Source organism: Panthera pardus, unplaced genomic scaffold, assembly GCF_024362965.1.
Source record: "Panthera pardus isolate Hobbes unplaced genomic scaffold, ASM2436296v1 HiC_scaffold_16, whole genome shotgun sequence".
Lineage (NCBI taxonomy): Eukaryota > Metazoa > Chordata > Mammalia > Carnivora > Felidae > Panthera > Panthera pardus.
Window position 1 is genome coordinate 44,723,172 of NW_026526721.1, and position 20,120 is coordinate 44,743,291.

Sequence of the window (20,120 nt, forward strand, 5' to 3'; positions counted from 1 at the left end):
ACAGGGGAAGTGACAAGTTTTGGTCAAGTGGCAGAAGATGGGGTGAGGGAAAAGCCTGAGCCAGAGCCTTTATTGGGTTTTCTGTGGGAAAGGCAAGGTAGGGCAGGGTAAACAGTTTAGGATTAGCTGGTTAGTATAATTCTGTGGGCTTTAGACTATAGAAGTGCTCTCTAGTTGCCTGGCATCTATCAAGCTCTGGGATAATTTAGGGCAGGGGAAATATTAGTTTGGTACCAGAGTTAAATAAGAAAGTAGCTGGGGCTATAAACTCTAGTTTGGTTGCTTTCATATGCAAATGAACATAATTTCAAATGCAAAGGCCCAGGCCCCTTTGCTGTCTCTAAGAATTGGCTAGCCCTGGGAGGGGTAGTCTCTCCCAGGCCAGTAAGTATGCCATCAAAACAAAAATACGGAAAATAAAATTAGAAAGCTTGGTTTCTGTTATGCCCAGAATTCGTGATCCCCAAAGACCGCCAGGGAGCCGAGTCCGTGTAAAAGCAAAAGAGCCTTTATTCGAGCTAGCTCCAGCTCAATCCCCTACCTGCACGGACGCAGCGGTGAGATACCAGGGAGAGAGAGTTTCAAAAGGACAAAGGTTTTATTGGGGCCTAGGGACAGTTGGTGAGGTAATGGCTGTGGCCTCAGCCGATTGGCTGGGGAAGGGTCCGAGTCCTGTTAGGCAGGTGATGGGGGATTACTCAAGGAGAGGATGCATGGTCAAGGTGAAGGACACAGAACAAGATGGAGTCGGCTGGCTTAGGCCCGCCCTTTCAGTTTCAGTCCTTGGTCCATGCGGCACTGGGCAAGGACTAATTCCTAGGTATTGGGTTCCTTATCTGTAATATGAAAATGAAAATATTTGTTTTGCTTTACTGGATTGATGTGAAATGAATGTAAACATTTGTAAAAAATAAAATTGTAAAAAAGCTTTGATAAATATAAATTCAATATACAAATAGTTTCCCCTAGGAATTAATGAATCCAAGATACCCTCGAAGATTTTATTTTTTTTTAAATTTTTTTTTAACGTTTATTTATTTTTGAGACAGAGAGAGACACAGCATGAACGGGGGAGGGGCAGAGAGAGAGGGAGACACAGAATCGGAAGCAGGCTCCAGGCTCTGAGCCATCAGCCCAGAGCCTGACACGGGGCTTGAACTCGCGGACCGGGAGATCGTGACCTGAGCTGAAGTCGGACGCTTAACTGACTGAGCCACCCAGGCGCCCCAGCCCTTGAAGATTTTAAAAGAGAGAACCCTTTGGTTTACAACTGATTCTTGCTTAACCAAAATTCACTGAGCAGAATGAATACTCCCAAGTTAAAAAACTTTTCCACTCATCATTTTGTAAGTTATCTATCTACTCCTTGATCCAAAGAAAGGGCTTTTAAAACTAACGTGAAAAAGAAGCTTTCTGTTCTACTCGTCCAGGCCATAAGAACAGATATAATTTGCAAAATACTTTACTTTGCAGAAGCATTTATGGTTTATTTTTTGTGGTACTGAGCTCTTTTCTATATTATATATTAGTAAACTGTTTTATATATTGGTATTTCAAGTCCTATATGAAAATATTTTTACAAACAGCATGAGATTAAGGAGTCATAATATTTTGGGTTATCTATTATGTAAAAGCAAACAGCTGACAGAATTGACCAACTAAATAACAGAATTAGTAACAGGTTTGATACATATTTTCATCTTGTAATTTCTACAATTTCCAGGTATGTGTACATCTAAATATTTCACAGCTGTAGAATAAATTGTGTGTTTGTTTTAAATAGGGGCAAAAACTTCTACCCGTTGAACATATGTGGTACAGTTACAGTTGCTAATAAGTGTATGTATGTAGATTAATCTTATATATTAATTGCTCTTCATTCTTCTTCTTGCAAGAAGACTTGAAGCCATCTGAGCAAGGAATTCTGGGGTCTTCCCTACAGTGTGGTACAGAAGGAAAGTGTAGGATCTGATGAGGGAGCATAAGACCAACTGACAGGCTGCAAACACTACCCCCCCCCCCCCCCCCCCCCCCGCAAGTTGGGATATGTGTGATATTCCTAGGGCATTCCTGGCTGCCCAGGAACAAAGGGAAGGGGAAAAACAAATGGTTAACTGATAGAGATCATAGTCCTGCAGGTCGTGAGTCTCCATCGATTTACAAATATCTTAGTAAATCAGTAAATCACAAGAAAAAGGCAATCCTATCAAATAGCCTAATCTCCAGAAACCTATAGACTCCTTTTCCTGGAGCCCCAAAATCATGACCCTTCATAGTGATGTGGGAAACAAAGGCAGAAAGAAATGGCAGATAGAAGTAAATTTTCTTATAACCTGCAGCCCATTGACAAATACTTGAGGCTGGAAGAGTAAAACTTTTCTGCAGGAACTCCCTTCTTACTTAATGCTAATGCTTTGCTAGAGGGAAAACTTTAGCTTGACAATAGCTAGACCTCCAGTATCCTGGGAGTCTTCTTTAGCATATGAAAATCTCATTGGAAACTTCCCCTGGACTTTACCTCCCCCAGCTCCACAGTATATAATCATGGTCCCAGGGCAGCTGTTTTCTGCCCACAGGTCCTGTCCCCGTGCTTTAATTAAATCACCTTTTTGCACCAAAGATGTCTTCAAGAATTCTTGAAGAATTCTTCAAAAATTCATTGAATTCAACGAGTTCAATCCCAATTATCATGCAGGCAAAACTTTAAAGTTTCAGATTACCAAAGACTGAAAGCTATCTTAACAATTACCCATGAAAACTTTGCAACAGAATTAACCATCATTTAAGTTGCCTTTTTGCTAACAAATTGCAAGAGACAACACAAGCTTATTTGACTTTTCAGCAAACCTGGATAAGAATAATAAGAGTTTCATGTTTAATGCTGATAGGTCTATCTTAGACCAACAAACTTAAATTAGCTTAAACACCAAAATGTTCCACCTGCATCCATTTAAAAAACAGTCTGTTCCCTATGGTCAGTTCTTACCTGGAATCCCAGTGGGAAAATCTGAAATGGGCGGTCCAAGTGGGTGCTCTTTCCTCCTTGACACAGAGGGTGGGAGGAGGAATGAATGAGGAGGTGGAGGATGGTATAGAATCAGTTATGTAGGCCACATCCTAGGTGATGCAGAAACAGTAGGAGGCAGAAGAGGTGAGATGCCACCAGGAGGTGAGAAAGAGGGTTCCTAGTCTTACATCTCCTCAGTTCAGACAGAGGAGCAGACACCATATTTGTATTCCTTTCCACCAACAAGTGGGAAATGTGCAGTCCATGTCAGACCAGAGAAGACGGAATTTTCCCAAAACAAAGGGAGTTTCAGCAGCTGTTCTGCTTGGTAATATTCCTTAAAGTCCCTGTCCTGGGGTAGACTAACCACAGGTGGCTCCCATTAGAGCCATTAACCAGGAAATGAATGAGCGAGAAGCCCCCACATCTATTAGAGGGACAGAGAGAGAGAGTCAGATAACCATTTATTTTGCCTCTTTCCTTTGTTCTTGGGCAGCCAGGAGTGCTTGAGGAATATCACACATATCCTATCTGGGGGGAGGGGCATGTTTGCAGCCTGTCAGCTGGCCTTATGCTCCCTCATCAGGATCTAAGTTCTTTTAAAGAACTTAATGACTTCTTGTTGGGGTCCATCCTCCAGTGGGTATATTGTGCCATTGGTATGTTCAACCTGAGTTGATTGGAAGGCCAAAATTGGCAGCTTTTTGTAACAGGAGAGGGGCACAGCTTGGACTTGAGGGCTGGGATGCTGTATATATGTGCATATGTGAAGACTTTCATGGTGTGGGAAAGAGCTAGAGTCAGGGAAGGAATTAGAAGTGGGATTGGTTAAAGTTAAGGGCAGTCTCTCTATGGAGAGATACCAGTGTAGATAACATACAATGTTATATTACTTTCAAGTGTACAGTAATGATTCCATAGTTCCGTATATTTCTCAGTGCTCATCAAGATTAAGTTTACTTTTGATCTCCATCAACTATTTCATCCATCACCCTACCAATCTCCCCTCTGGTAACCATCAGTTAAGAGTTCGCTTTTTGATTTGTCTTTTTTCCCCTCCCCCCTTTTGTTCATTTGTTTTGTTAAATTCCACATATGAGTGGAATATGGTATTTTTCTTTCTCTGACGTGCCTATTTCATTTAGCATTATACCTTATACATCCATCCCTGTGTTGCCAATGCCAAGATTTCATTATTTTTTATGGCTGAATATTTCATTGTATATACCATATCTTCTTTATCCATTTAGCTATAGATGGGCATTTGGTCTGTTTCCTTAGTTTGGCTTTTGTAAATAATGCATAGGGATGCAGGGGGCATCTGGATGGCTCTGTTAAGTGTCTGACTTTAGCTCAGGTCATGATCTCACAGCTAGTGGGTTAGAGCCCCCTCATTGGGCTCTGTGCTGACAGCTCAGAGCCTGGAACGTTCTTCGGATTCTGTGTCTCCCTCTCTGTCTGCCCCTCCCCCGCTCATGCTCTGTGTGTCTCTCTCTCTCTCTCTCTCAAAAATAAACATTTTAAAAAAATAATGAATAGGGATGCATATATTCCTTCAAATTAGTGTTTTCAAATTCTTAGGGTAAATACCCAGTAGTGCAATTACTGGGTCACAGAGTAGTTTTATTTTTATTTATTATTATTATTTTTTAAATTTATTTATTTATTTTGAGAGAGAGAGGGAGAGCACTTGTGCATGCATGAATACACTCAGGTGAGGGGTAGAAAGAGAGAGAGAGAGAGAGGGAGAGAGAGAGAATCCCAAGCAGGTTCCATGCTGGCAGCACGGGACTCGACTCATGAACTGTGAGATCATGTTAAGAGTCGAATGCTTGACCGACTGAGCCACCCAGTCGTCCCTATTTTTAACTTTTTGAGGAACTTTCTTACTGTTTTCCACAGCGACTGCACCAGTTTGCATTCCCACCAGTAGTGCACAAGGGTTTCCCTTTTCTCCACTTCCTCACCAACACTTGTTTCTTGTGTTTTTGACTTTAGCCATTCTGACATGTGTGAGGTTATAGCTTATTGTAGTTTTGATTTGCATTCCCCTCATGATAAGTGATCTTGAGGACGTGTCTGTTGGCCATGTGTATGTCTTCTTTGGAGAAATGTCTGTTCATGTCTTCTGCCCATTTTTAACTGGATTGTTTGTTTGTTTGCTTTCTGATGTTGAGATGTATACTTTTTTTTTATGTATTTTGGATACTAACCCTTTACTGGATATGTCATTTGTAAATATCTTCTCCTATTCAGTAGGTTGTCTTTTAGTTTTGTTGGTTGTTTCCTTTGCTGTCCAGAAGCTTTTTATTTTGATGTAAGCCCAAAAGTTTTTTCAAAAGCCAAGTATTTTAAATTTGAACTTGGCCTTCCATCTTTTTATGAAGGTATCTTTGCAATGTAGGCAAAGAGAACATACTTAGAATTTGATATGATTTAAAGAATGATTTATCATTTTAACATATTTAGACGCATGCTATATGAGCCCTCATACTACCATTCTTACTATGGGCCCCACAATTTTAGAGGTCTTACTTAACACTTGAAAATTATAACAAAAAGATTATGTAACTACATAAATGCAAATATAATTATGTGTAAATGCAGTATTTCTGAAGGCTATATTATGATTAAATTGTCATACCATTTCTATATCTGCTAATGTTTATATTTTTTAGTAAACTTCATAATCTTTTAGGTATACCAATATTGAATTTATATTCTAGTTTTAGTTAGATTCAGATTTAAATATCTAATTTCAATTACTTTGAATGTTTTAGATAAGATAGAATTTAGCAATTGATCTGTTCTAATTATTTCGGTACTCAAATCTAATTCTGACTTTTTTTTTAATAAAAGAAAGAAAAAGCACTAATGACCATCAAATATCACAAATTTAGCCGAGAAAATGAGGTACCATTTTGTTAAGAATCTTTATGCAGTGTCTTTGAGAAGAACCACGTTTTTCATTATCCATGTATATTTTGTCATTTCCTTATCCCTTGCTTCAGCTCAGTTTTAATTCAGTGAATGTATGTTACATTCTTCTCGTTCCTGACCTTTCTTTCCATCTAAGTATTTCCCCCACACCCAACACATTTTAAATAAAGATATAAAATGATTTCAGAATTTATTTTTGTCACAAGAGGCCATTTTTGACATTTTAGTTAAATTTCATATTTTAGGAGTAGTTGTGATGACCATGATTAATACTTTTTATTAATATGAAGAGATATAGTGTGAAGGTTTTAAGATGTAATATTTAAACAGAATTCATTGAGAATATAGCCCTGTCATTCTATATGGAAAAGTTCAGGATGTGGTATAGACATGTATTTCCTGAGAAACAAAATCAGTTCTTATTAGAAATTATCTAAAATAAGAATAATCATTTGTTGAGTACCCTCAGAGGCTCTCCAATGGGTGAAATGCTTGGAGTTTTAGATACTGCTTTTGATATTTCACAAATTTTATTATTTGCATCTTGCTTCACTGCTTATATTCAAAATGGTTACTTTGCTTATTAAATAAGCTATAAGAGGGGCACCTGGATGTCTCAGTCGGTTGAGTATCTGACTTTGGCTCAGGTCATGATCTCATGGTTCATGAGTTCAAGTACCACATCAGGCTTGCTGCTGTCAGCCAGTCACCGCAGAGCCCACTTCAGATCCTCTGTCCCCTTCTTTCTACCCTCCCCCACTTGCAGACTCCAAAAATAAATAAATATTTTTTAAATATGAGCTATGATAATGCTTGTTTGCCTTAAATTCAAATGTAAGAATTACATAAGACCCATGATTGCTAGGATGAAAATCATTTAGATGAGTAATTGCATGTATCTTTATGAGATTATTGGATCACTCCTATGTTTATCAGGGGTGTTTTGCAAAATTATATCCACAGTTCCAAAGGAACTTATTGTTTTTTCTGGATAGTATCCTCTCAATTTAAAGCTAGCAACTTGTAAATGAAATTTCAGATACAGATTATTTTTAAGTTTGCTTGAGAATATAATTATTTTTTCATGGAAATGTACAGTAGATATTGAAGACATTTAAGTGTCATAACTGTCCTGTAGACTGAAGAAAGTAGTCAATCTGTTAGAAACTACTAATTGAAATTCAACGAATCTTGATTAAGTGACTCTCTACTGCCAATTAGAGTAAGAAACTGCAAACAGAATGTGTTAAATAATCATATTATAAATCACTGAAGTCTGGTATTAAGAAATAAAATACTTATTCACGATAGAAAATAGTTTATTATTTCCAGTATATATTAATAGAAATGAGAAATTATGATAACTAGCATGTTTTTCCAAAAAGGCTATAAAATTAACAGAATGGTTTGTTTTTAATCTATTGAAAGTTATCACTGTTTCTATACAAATAAAATACAATTACAACCTAAATTTATAATGTACAATTATCAATATTATATGTGTAAATGTGGACGATGCCAATTTACTTCAAGATACTTAGAGATTTTTATTAATTTTTTAAAAAAGAATCAACAAAGTTTATTTATTTTTGAGACTGAAACAGAGCATGAGTGGGGTAGGGGCAGAGAGAGAGGGAGACACAGAATCCAAAGCAGGCTCCAGGCTCTGAATTCACCAGCCACCAGTGGGGCTTGAATTCACCAGCCATGGGATCATGACCTGAGCTGAAGTTGGACGCTCAACTGACTGAGCCAACCAGGCACCCTTCAGAACCTACATTCTTAACCAGAGGTTCATGGTTAAAATCCTGCTGCATTATTGGTTTGAATAGCTTCATTTGTATCCTTTTTATTCATGTTTCTTTGCTAAAACTGAAAATATCAGAAGTAATCATATCTGCTTAACCACTGTGGTTTTATAATCACTTAATTTTTTTTTTCCTTCTTGCAGTGGGATGCCATCACTGAAATGGATGAACACAATAGGCCCATTCACACGTACCAGGTATGCAATGTAATGGAACCAAACCAAAACAACTGGCTTCGTACAAACTGGATCTCCCGCGACGCAGCTCAGAAAATTTATGTGGAAATGAAGTTTACATTAAGGGATTGTAACAGCATCCCATGGGTTTTGGGGACTTGCAAAGAAACATTTAATCTGTATTATGTGGAATCAGATGAGTCCCATGGAATTAAATTCAAGCCAAGCCAGTATACAAAGATTGACACAATTGCTGCTGATGAAAGTTTTACCCAGATGGATTTGGGTGATCGTATCCTGAAGCTAAACACGGAAATTCGTGAGGTGGGTCCTATAGAAAGGAAAGGATTTTATTTGGCTTTTCAAGATATTGGGGCATGCATCGCCTTGGTCTCTGTCCGTGTTTTCTACAAAAAATGCCCCTTCACTGTTCGTAACTTGGCTATGTTTCCTGACACCATCCCAAGGGTTGATTCTTCTTCTTTGGTTGAAGTAAGGGGCTCTTGTGTGAAGAGTGCAGAAGAGCGTGACACTCCTAAACTATATTGTGGAGCTGATGGAGATTGGCTGGTTCCTCTTGGAAGGTGTATCTGCAGTACAGGATATGAAGAAATTGAAGGTTCTTGTCACGGTAAGAAAGATGCATTCAAATAATTTATCATGCATTTAAATAATGTTTTTAAAAGGTAAATTTATTATACATTTATTTTCAAGTGATAAATTTTTAAATGCTATTACTGGTAGAATTAATTGTGCAAGAAATTATTAACTATAAGATAGTTTCTTATTACTTTTCCTCCTGGAGAGGATATATGAAAATATAAAATAAATTGTATACCATGACAAGTGTTGCTCCATATTGAATTCAGTAAACCAGTTAAACTATATGAATGGCTATATTCACCAAATTTTTATAAAGGAAAGCAACATTAATAGCAGCAACAAAAACCAAAAGGGATTCAAAATGAACATTTGCTCAACTTTCAACATTTGCTCAATGATGACCTATAGAGAATGTGGCATTTAAAGATAGTTTAAAAATAATTCTCTCACGTTTACTGATAGTAATTGTATAGTACATAGAGAAAATGAACTTATATTTAAATAAGTGATAAATTCACATATATGTTACAAAAACATATAGGATAGTTTATGCAGGTGTTGTGTTTGGTGATTGAGTAGTGACTATACTAGAGCTTAATTTATCTTTTGAAACTATTAAGTACAGTTTTCCACCATATAACAAATTACCTTTTAGTTGTAATAATAATATTTCTATAAGATCTGTCAGGAAATATTAACACACACAAGGGTAATTAAGTTAAAGCCATACCTTTCACATTGTTATGATAATAAAATACCTGTAATTTTCAAGGTAGAACATTTTTTTCTTTATATATGAATCATTTTGTAAGGGCTTATTAATCTAATAAATTTATACATTAACAATTTTTACATAAAGATAATATATATCAATTGTGTTTGGATTAAGATTTTATAATCAAAATATAAATATAGAAATAAAATTATTGTAGATAAGTATTAACATAGTGCAGATATTTCCCTCTTGATGGTAGGTGATTTATAAGTTTCTTTTCTGTAGTACCATATTAAATTTAGTGATTTCTTTTTTTGTGGTATATTCATGTTCTTTAAAAAGGATGATAATAAGAAAAAACATACTTGTATGCATGTAAGGGTCATGGGAAATATATGTGTTTTTTTTTTATTTTTTTTAACATTTCTTTATTATTGAGAGACAAATTGTTAGCAGGGGAGGGGCAGAGAGAGAAGGAGACACAGAATCTGAAGCAGGCTCCAGGCTATGAGCTGTCAGCACAGAGCCCGACACCGGGCTCAAACTCACAAACCTAGAGATCATGACCTGAGCCTAAGTCAGACGCTTAACTGACTGAGCCACCCAGGTGCCCCATGTGTGTATTTTTAAAGGTTTTATCTATTTATAAAACACTTGGGTTCTTGAATGTTCAAAAGTTCACTAACTCTGGTCAGTTCTAATGATTTTATTTGGTTGTTTAAAAATATTTGTATAGAATCTGTGGTATATTTTTTGTAAAGCATGAACCAGGTTTCTTCCACTATTTAATTATTAAAAGATGTTTCATTGAAGTTTATCAATATAGATTTAATTCCAAATTTTTATTTACCCATAACAAGGATTTACAATGGAATAGTCAGAAATGATTCTTTGAAGGAATTTTATAAACATTTCTATATGTTGGAAAATAAACTAAAGAAAGATTAATATAGATGAATAATTAGTGGGATTAAGGGGATAATAAGTGCTGAGGATACTGATACTAATCATGTAGTTTTACCACATTTTAAATTAGGTAGAAACTAGTCATTCATTGGTAAAAATAATAAAGATTTTAAAATACGTGAAGAATAATTCCCAGGATTTATGCGATTAGCTTTTATTAAATATTTGTATTTTTGTGGCATTAATCACAGAATAAAAGGTAGTGTCAATTATTGATGACTAGATTCTTTTTTGGTTAATATGTTTGCTCTGTGAATTTCATTCTTATTTATATACCTTAAACTCTTCCAGTTGTTAGATAAGGATGATTTTGGACAAATGATAATCATTATCAGCTTATGTAGAGCTACTTCTAGACTCATCTGTTTTTATAGCTTGTTATCTTTATTTTAATTTATTTGATTGTAGAAATGCAGGAGAGTGGGTATAGTACAATGTTCATCATCTTGTAGTGGATGGCAGGAATTGGAAGAATTAAGCTTGAATTATAAATCCATGGCTTATTAACTTTGAAATCACAGTTGCCTTATCCATAAATAAAGTACTGGTTGTCATCAACTCATGACAAAGTATATAGAGAAATATTAAAAAATGCACATATGCTTGTTCCAATTAAATACAATAAATTGCTATTTAAAAACACAGGGGAAGTCAGAGTGGATGCAGAGACCTCATTTTTAGGGAGAGGTATCTTGTACTACCACCAGTCTCCATTTTAGAGTATTTATATAAGTGTGTGTTTTGATGCATTGCATTGCCCTTTTATTTTCTGTGATAATAATTTTTATCAGATTCTGTTGCCATCTGTCAACAACTTATTTCACAACCTAATCTTTGAATTACATGTAAACTAAATGGTAAATTAATTGGAACTTATATGAATAAAACCATAGCTCAAGGAAGTATATGGTCACATATATAATGTATATGTGTGTGTGTACATACATACATATATACACACACAATTGATTTGAGCTATTAACATTTTTGAGTATTTATCTGTTAATCACTTTTGGTAGGTTGGTAGAGATAAATACTGATAAGCCTTATGTTTTACTTATCTATTGTTACTGAGTGATAAAACAACCCAAAATGTATTAGCTCAAAACCACACTGATTTATGTTTTCTCAGGCCTCAACAGGATAATTCTTTTGCTGTAGGTTAAGCAGAGGTCAGCAGTGCAGCTAAATTCAGCTGTTGAGGTTGACCAGAGCTGGAACGTCTAAGACAACCTCTTACCTTCCAGAGTTCCTTTCCATATGTTGTCCCATCATTTAAGAATCTAGTTTAAGATATTTTACAGTATGGTGGCTACCTTAAGAGGGAATTTTTCACATGGGCAGGTAAAGAGTGGGTATATGAGGGGGTAATAACACAAGGGGGTGAATACCTGGAAATATGTTTATAGGGAGCTGGCAATGTGACAGTATATCACAGTCCACTCTCTGGATTCTCAAGATTAGTGTCTCTCCTTCATGTACACAACCCCACATTCTCCTAAACATTTATTCCATTATGGCATCATGTTGAAGTCCAGAAGAGCACTGTTAAAACCAGCTCCAGACGTAAATGAAGCTTCATAGCTCAAGTTCCTCTTGATCTGGAGAAATAAGAACTAAAAAGATAAATTATCGTTCCTTACACAGAACACATTGGGATAGGGACAGGATTATTGTAAAAGATTTTCCCATTCCTAAAGGCTGGGAACACAGCAGTTACTGGTCCATTGTGATTCTGAGATACAGCTGGATGTTGTCAAGATCTCTTATAATAAGGGAGGGTAATGAATGTTCTTTGATTGGAGCCCAGTTCTGCTCCCTGGGATTGGTTCTCTGTGGTACTTAGTTTCGTTCTGTGGTTTCTGGCTTTGCCTTCTGAGTCATCCCATCCCTCCCTCCCTCCCTCCCTCCTTCCTTCCTTCCTTCCTTCCTTCCTTCCCTCCCTCCCCTGTCTCTGTTTATTTTCATCTTCCTTATTTATAAGAATTATTTATGTGTCTGTTTCACAGGGCTGTCAGATAAAGGAGTATTTTAAAAGCATGTGTGTAATTAAGGGTAAGAAATTTATTGCTATGAATGACCATAGCATTGAGAACCAAGCTCTGCTGATAAATGTGGACACTAGTGGTATACCTATGGAGTGCTCTGTGTCTTCTCATTTCTGTGAAATAGGAAAGTTTTATTCAAGGAGGGTTACAGTAGATCTGGTTGCTTTAGATCTGGAAAGCCCTAAAAATATCTGTATCCCTCATTTATAAATCAAAATGTTAAATTACTGAGAACAGAGTTTTATTCCCCAGGGCCACTCAGTAACTAATACCAAACTAAGAACTAAAGCCTAAATATTTTTAAGTCTGGTCTTTGTGTTTTTCCTCCCTACTTTGTTCCTTCTCCCATTCCTCAGTTTTCTCTTTCTTTCTGTTTCTCTTTGATTTCCTCATTCCAGGCATCTATACCCTTAATCTTGATTTAACTTTTCCTGCCTGTCCACCAGTGCAGAGGAGCCCTAAGTTATTATTGATCATTCATTAGGGCTTTTTTTCCTGTGTTTATATTTTGGAATCTGATATGAACACAGAACAGTATCTACATATCTGTTCTGAAATTCAGGATACTGATAATGATGGAAAAATTTATAGGCTTACCTGAACTTTGCTGTTACATACGATAAACAGGAAAAATTATAATGAGGTTTTAGGGATTCTGATAATTTACTTGAATAGATTTGAGAACTCTTGGTCTGCTATATAACAAAAACACGGTAAGCTGGTTTAAAACAGAATTAATCTGTGTTTACTCATACTGTCAATTATTTATGAATGATGTGTATTTATTTGCATTTAAATAATTCCTCATTATATTTTATCCTAAAAGTTATACTACTCAATATTTGAACATGTGATTCATTTCTCTGTAATATTGTTAAGGCATATCTAGATCCAAATGCTAGGTGCATAAAGGGGAGAGGTTCTTTTATTCTTGCTATCAATCAGGTTTAAATAGACATAAATATTATATTATGCAGATATGCTAAAATTTAAAACCAAACAGTCATTTAGGTTATTCTGTTATATATAGTAAGCAGTATTTTATTCTCGGCACAAATCTCAACTTATTTTTCATAACTATTTTAATTTTATCTCATAGGTTTATAATTAAAACTATCATACTTAGGCATAGTGGTGTTACATGTTTTATTTTTTTAATTGTCTTAATTTATTCCACAAAGAATTTGAATAAAAAATAATGTTGATTCATGAACCATTAATTTACATCAAATAGTCTTTCACTGCATATATCTAAGAATATCTTAACACTATGGAAGAAATAATTGGAAACAATTAACATGAAAAATTGAATGCAATTTTTGTTCAGTAGTGAATTTTGAAGTGATATGAATTTCTAATAAATTCCTCTTGGATATTAATTTAAAACAAATCTCATTAAGACAGTGGCACTTGTACTTAGAGATAATAGAGTTCGGGCTTTTACGCTTATGTATGTACAAACACATGGCAAGGATATATTCTTCCAGCCTTTAAGTATCACATGATGTAATTTAACAAATAACACTTGACTATGGAAATAAAAGTTCTGAAACATGGAGAATTTTTTTAAACACTCTTCCTCTTTCTACATATATGCTTTTACTTATGTATTTTTCTCTAGTGCTGCTTTAAAATTCAGGAGGAAAGGATTCTGGCAGTTCTCAGACCATTGCGTTACTGTTCACTGAATGAATGGGATATACAGGGCCTTTGGTGACATAGCTATTGATTTGATCTCCTGAAGAGTGTTGTTATTAAGGCTTCATGGCTCTGTCCTCTGCTGCAGTTCAGAAACATTTATGCTCTGTGTTATGATCTTCTGTCTAATCATGTTATCAGAGATGATTGTGGAAGCAGAGAGCATAAAGAAATTTTGAGACACCAGGATTTGCTGACATTAAATAAGGGGGTTTGAGGATATGATGGAAAGCTGAAAGTTGAGATTGGGATCAGAAAAAAAGGGCATACTTATTGGCCCAAATAGTATCTTCACTTTCTAAAGGTTTTCAAAACTAAATATAAACTCTTACAATATAACCTTCAATTCCAAATAAAGCTGCTTTTTCATGAAGCAATTCCTGACTTTCACCCAGCTTGAGAAGAATATGAAATCAAGAGGCTCCAAGGAGTCTAAAAATAGAAGGTATTCTTTCCAAGAAAGATAGAGTAAAGTTAAATAATTATATTTTGTTCTTTGTCACAATTTTAAAAATAGGTTAAAACATAAGCTGGCTTGAAATGATCATTTTTAGTATGTGATTTTAACTAAATTTTAACTTCAAATTTAGTAACTATTTTACTCTCTGCTGACTTGAATGCTAAAACTACTATTTCTATAGGGGCTATCCTTAATTTAAAAAAATCCTTTCTTAATACATATATTTAAAAAAAGATATTGGGGAACCTGGGTGGTTCAGTCAGTTGGGCGTCCTACTTTGGCTCAGGACATGTTCTCATGGTTCCTGGTTCGAGCCCTGTGTCGGGCTCTGTGCTGACATCTCAGAGCCAGGAACCTGCTTCTGATTCTGTGTCTCCCTCTCTCTGGCCCTCCCCAACTCATGCTCTGTCTCACTCTCTCTCTGAAAAATAAGTAAACATTTTAAAAAATTAAAAAAAAAAAGATAGAATTATTTAGCATCTCTATTCACTTTTCAAACAGTATACTATGCCATCTACTGAAATTGCTACCAATCTTGAAATTTAGTTCTACCTTTTAAAGAAATAAAATTAATAGGTTTATAAAGTCACCCCTTAGATACATCAAGATATATTAAGTTTTTATACTTGCTAATTTTTTCTTTATTATCTCCTGTTACCTGGGTTCATTATGCTATTTGCTGAAGTATATTTCTGATCTTTTGGCAAGGTACTATAAGTGTTTAAACTCTTCATTTAGTGTATATTTAAAAATAGCTTTATTTTAACCTCCTTTTTCAAAGATTATTTACTTGGATACAGAATACTAGGTAACTATTATATTTCCTTAACATTCTGAAAACATTATTTCCCTGTCCATGAGAATCTACTGAAATTGTAGTTGCTAATGTTCTTCTGACTAATTCTTATTACTTGGGAGATTATAGGTTCCATAGTTTTTCTCTTCTATAGATTCTTTATGGATCTTAGTCACATTAAAATTAATTTTGAAAGAAATTTGTTCTAAATTAATCTCCCAATCTCAATGTATTGGTTATATATTTAAGCATTAGTGTCTTTTTTTATTTTTTTCTTTTTTTGGAATTGTTACTTGTAGGGCTGTTTTCTATTTCTCTCTCTCTCTTTTTTTTTTTTTTAAATTTGGAGATGTTGTAGTTGGTCTAATTCTGCTCCCTGAGGCTTTATATAAAGCTATAAAGCAAACTTAAGAGCATTAATAAATTTACCAAATAATTCATATTGGAATTCTTGGTTGATAGGAGTTACACCCAATGCAGTGATTCAAGGATCTAGGCTTCTTGCATTTAGGGGACCCGCCATCTTTTAAGAGTTTTGTAGTTATCTGTGTCCAGAAATTGCAACAGGAGATCGGAAAGGTACAGGTGATTTTTAACCAACTCAGATATGAAGAGATACATCATTTTACGTACCAACAGTAAGAACTGATTATATAGTCACACCTAGCTGGAAATAGAGGTAAGATGTTGTTAAGTGATGTCCCTGACTCAGTAGTTAACTTTCCAACAATACTTCTCTATTATAGAAGAGGAGGCCCTAGTTTCTGTAGCTACTTGGTCATCTCTGCTGTAGTCTACCACTTTACCCACAAAATGTGTATGCTCATTCTCATATATCTGGTAATACAAAGTTTTCTCCACTAGGTTCACATATGTTTTGTCAACTGGTGACCCACAGATTGAATGAAAACCTACCTACTCCTAACATAAAATATACAATAGTTGAAATAAATAGAAAACCTTTCTTTCTTAAGAAAGAATAAACCCAGCCATAGCCATGATGGATAGGCATTGTAAAGAACAGATCTGGGCATGTGAGTTCACTGGGACATTATTACCCATTGTTCTCAAAGGCCATTGACTCCACTGTGAGCCTCTTTTATCATCCTGACAACTTCTGAAGTAGTTATTGGTGGCTGAACAGCTTTCATACCTGTTTTATGATAATGTTTTGAGAGCTTGATGATCATTTCATAGCTATAGGAGACCAGACCAAATTTGTTGGCAATAAAATTTCCTAAAAGTCAAATTAGACTTTTAATCTATCTGTCAATCCATGTGCCAGAAACTACACAGAAGTCTACACCCAAAGTTCTTTCTTGGACATAGTTTTCAAGTATGAATACTTAACTAATGTATCTACTTGCTTCATTATTCATATGCTTTGTTAACCTAATGGCAAGTAAGTTGAGGTCATTATAAAATAGGGGTGGGTAGATCTTGGACATAGGTCTGAGTCTTTTTGTTTAAGATGTCTTAATCTGTTTTTGGTGCTCAAGCTGCTTTTTCTTAATTTCCTCTCCATGTGATGGAGCAGAAGTGATCTTTTATAATCCTGAAAGCACTAAAGTTCTATACTCTTCTTTCCTTTTCTTTGAAACTTTCAATCCAGCCAATATTGATTGAGGTCACCTGTTCCTGGAAATAACTTGTTAGATGCGTCAAGTTTCAGTCAACACAAATAAATCAGTAGTTTACCTGTTTCCAAATTATTGCAGATAAAATTTTACAAAGAAAGTTACTATTATATAATGTGGTCTCCCATCAGTGTAGTCTCCTATTAAAATTTTACATATCACTTGTCTTCTGACTGCTAAGCTAATGCAATATGTTTTAGGTTTTGGTTTTGGGTATATCCCAATTGAAGAGGATATATATATATTTATATATATATATACATATATATATATATATACACACACACACACACACACACACACACACACACACACACATATATGAGGATATATTTGTAGATAGATATTTAAAAGCTGAGAAAACAAAATTCCAAATTCTAGAGTCTAACATACAGTTTATTTTTCACATACATTAGACCCCAAAGTGTTCCTGGTTGTTGACAGTTTTCCCTCATACAAAGAATAGAGAATTACACCATTTCCACTTGTAGCTTCATTATCACATATGCCTTATAGTCATCTGTATCTAATAAGTGGAAGAAGGAGAGCATATACAGTACATACCTTTTTCTTAAAAGTTTTGGCATAAGAGTGACTTATAAATTTTACCTACAGTAGCCACATTTGTAAAAATTACATAATCCATAGAGTAAAAACTTTTCAGTGTGAACCTTAATATTAAGCTATGTATGTCCAGTAAGTATAATCAGGATTTTTGTCTATCAACAGACAAGCAGAAGCTGTGTAACAATGTTACATCAAAGCAGATACAAACTGAACTAATTATGCTAAATTAAACAGTAAAAGAAAAGTTATTTGTATGTATCCATACCTTATTCTGTTTTCATAGAAAAAAAATAGGATTCAACTATTTTGAAGAAGGGGGTGATTATTTCTACATAGCATCCACAAGTAAACATTCAGCATAAACCTTACACTGGAATATTATGTAGTACATTGAAGACATAATGGCAACATTTTACCAGAGAAGAAAAAGATCTTACTTTTCATTTTATAGAAATATAATAAAATAATAAAGTATTGCATTTATTAAATCTGTATATAATTCAGATTAAATCATATTCTAAGCATCAAAACAGCTATAAATAGTACAATTATAATATGCATATTAAAATTTGGGAATAATTTCATGTTAAAAATTTTTCATTATATATTCATAGCTAGCTTTGGAAGTACAGAGGTATGATTGACTATTCTCTATATGAACAAAAGTGTAGTAATTTGCATTTTCAGATATTTACATATTTAAACTCTAGGGAAGTATATTTCAAAGGACAGCAAAATTGTAAGAAAAACAAGCATCAAAGGAAAAACTTGATGCAGAAAAAGGAGTGGGTGAAACAATGTAGAGATACAAGTACATTTAATATGTTTATTTGGTTTAAGAAATCTTGTGATCCTTTGTGAGAAAAGCATTCTTGATTTCATTTATAATAAGTTACTATAATTACCTAGGAGTTAGTGATAAATACACATTGTGATGACATTGGGGGACATTAATATTTTTGAGTCTTTGGAAATAACAGTATTAAAGAGATCACTTGTGTTCTCAGTTATGCACATGGCCTTTTTAAGAAGTAAGTCTTCTTTTGTACTTGAGTTTTTTTCTTTTTTACATATAATAGTATACAGTAAAAGAATTTAGTGTTAGAAATAGCTTTCTATCATGATTCTGTATGAGCAATAAACTTTGATAACCAGTTACTATTTTCAATCTGAGCTTAGGACAAACTATCTGTTTTCGGAATGAGTTCCAATAAATAAGGAATGTGGTATTTAGTCTCAGTTTTACAGGGAACTGTAGAATGGTGATAAATTTAAAGGGATGGAGATTTCCAATTGCCAGTTGCTATATACAAGGACTATCACCATATAAAGAAGCATGCAATACCAAAATTGATGGGAACTCTGGGAGCGTAAAAACAAGTGCTGCTTTATCTTCAACAATGGACAGGGAAAAGGCATGATTTATTCCTATTATTTGACAGCATCAAAAGTGACTGTTAAAAAAGTCATGAAAACCTCTTAAAAGATGCAAACCCTGTTTCTTTGGACAGAAATAAACAACCATTGTTTTGGATAGAATTCTTTAAGTAGAATCACTCCATTTTCTTTTGTCTTTTTATTAAAATGACTAATATCTGTATTTCTTTGTTTTATTTCTATTCTTGTTTTAAAGTTAACTATTATCCAGGGTGGGTTGTTTTTTACCCTATCACAGTGAAAAATCTTATATTCTTTATCTCTATGTTGACCAATTAAATATTTTTAATAAAATTAATTGTAAAAATTTTAATTGGTAAAACTTCGAAATGGCAATAAATATGGATTATGTGAGAGCTTTTTAAAAGACTTTTTAAAATTAATTTACTAATTGCATTATGACCAAGAGCATACTCTTCTTAAAGTCTAATTATATGTGACTATATTCACAAGTAATTCAGATTGCTTAATGTGAATGAATTTGCCAGGCAGATGAAATGTTATATTTAATTGTATACTTTTCAAAATTATTCTGTAAATAGCATACATTAATTAGATGATATTTTTGTTCATGATAGTTGCTGAATATTTAAAAATTTCACAGGCATCTATTTAAGGGGACTATAAAATTCCTCTATAAACCTATTGATGAGGTATGTTATAACAATATATTTCCTTAGATGACCCATCTTTGATTCATTAAATTAATTTGGTGTCAATGCATTTATTTAATGTTGAATTATACGTTTTTCTTACATTTTTAAAAAATTGGTCAGAGGGTATCCTAATGCAATGAAGTAAAAATGTGTTTTGAGTGATGTAAAGAAGAATAGAATAATTCTTAGATGAGAAAGTGTGTTTGTGGATGAGAAACTGAAACATTCAGAAGATATAAATATTAATTTAGAATCATAAATCACATTCAAAATTCTGATTTATCATTGTTTTAGCTACTTTGAACTCAGTAAAAATGATTATAAATTTTATGTGAAATAATAAATGGAATGACATGTGGATTATTTGAAAAGAACAGTAAAGGTGAGCAAGAACCCTGACAGATATTAAAATATATTTATGGGAAATTATTTAAAATACATAGTTATTAAGTCCCAAAGAAAAATATTTTGTCAGTGGTACCAAGTAGAAAGAGAAAGAAATAGACGAAACTGCATAAAGTAGTTTAATTTGTGGTAAATAGAGATTACTAATGGGGAAAATTGATGGATTATTTAATACAGTCGTTCTTAGTTAATAAGGGTTCA

At 34.2% G+C, this 20,120-nt stretch overlaps 1 protein-coding gene across 7 annotated transcripts in view; it reads left to right on the forward strand.

Moving 5' to 3' along the window:
• The window catches only part of EPHA6 (EPH receptor A6), an 858,920-nt gene that overhangs the window by 162,831 nt on the left and 675,969 nt on the right, over positions 1–20,120 (forward strand). For 5 of the 7 annotated variants that reach the window (XM_019448105.2, XM_019448107.2, XM_019448106.2 and 2 more), the window contains one exon: positions 7,899–8,562. In XM_019448105.2, the coding sequence (XP_019303650.1) occupies positions 7,899–8,562 (664 nt within the window). The remainder of the gene's footprint in view (positions 1–7,898; positions 8,563–20,120) is intronic. The other 2 variants (XM_019448111.2, XM_053903242.1) reach the window with 1 other exon arrangement.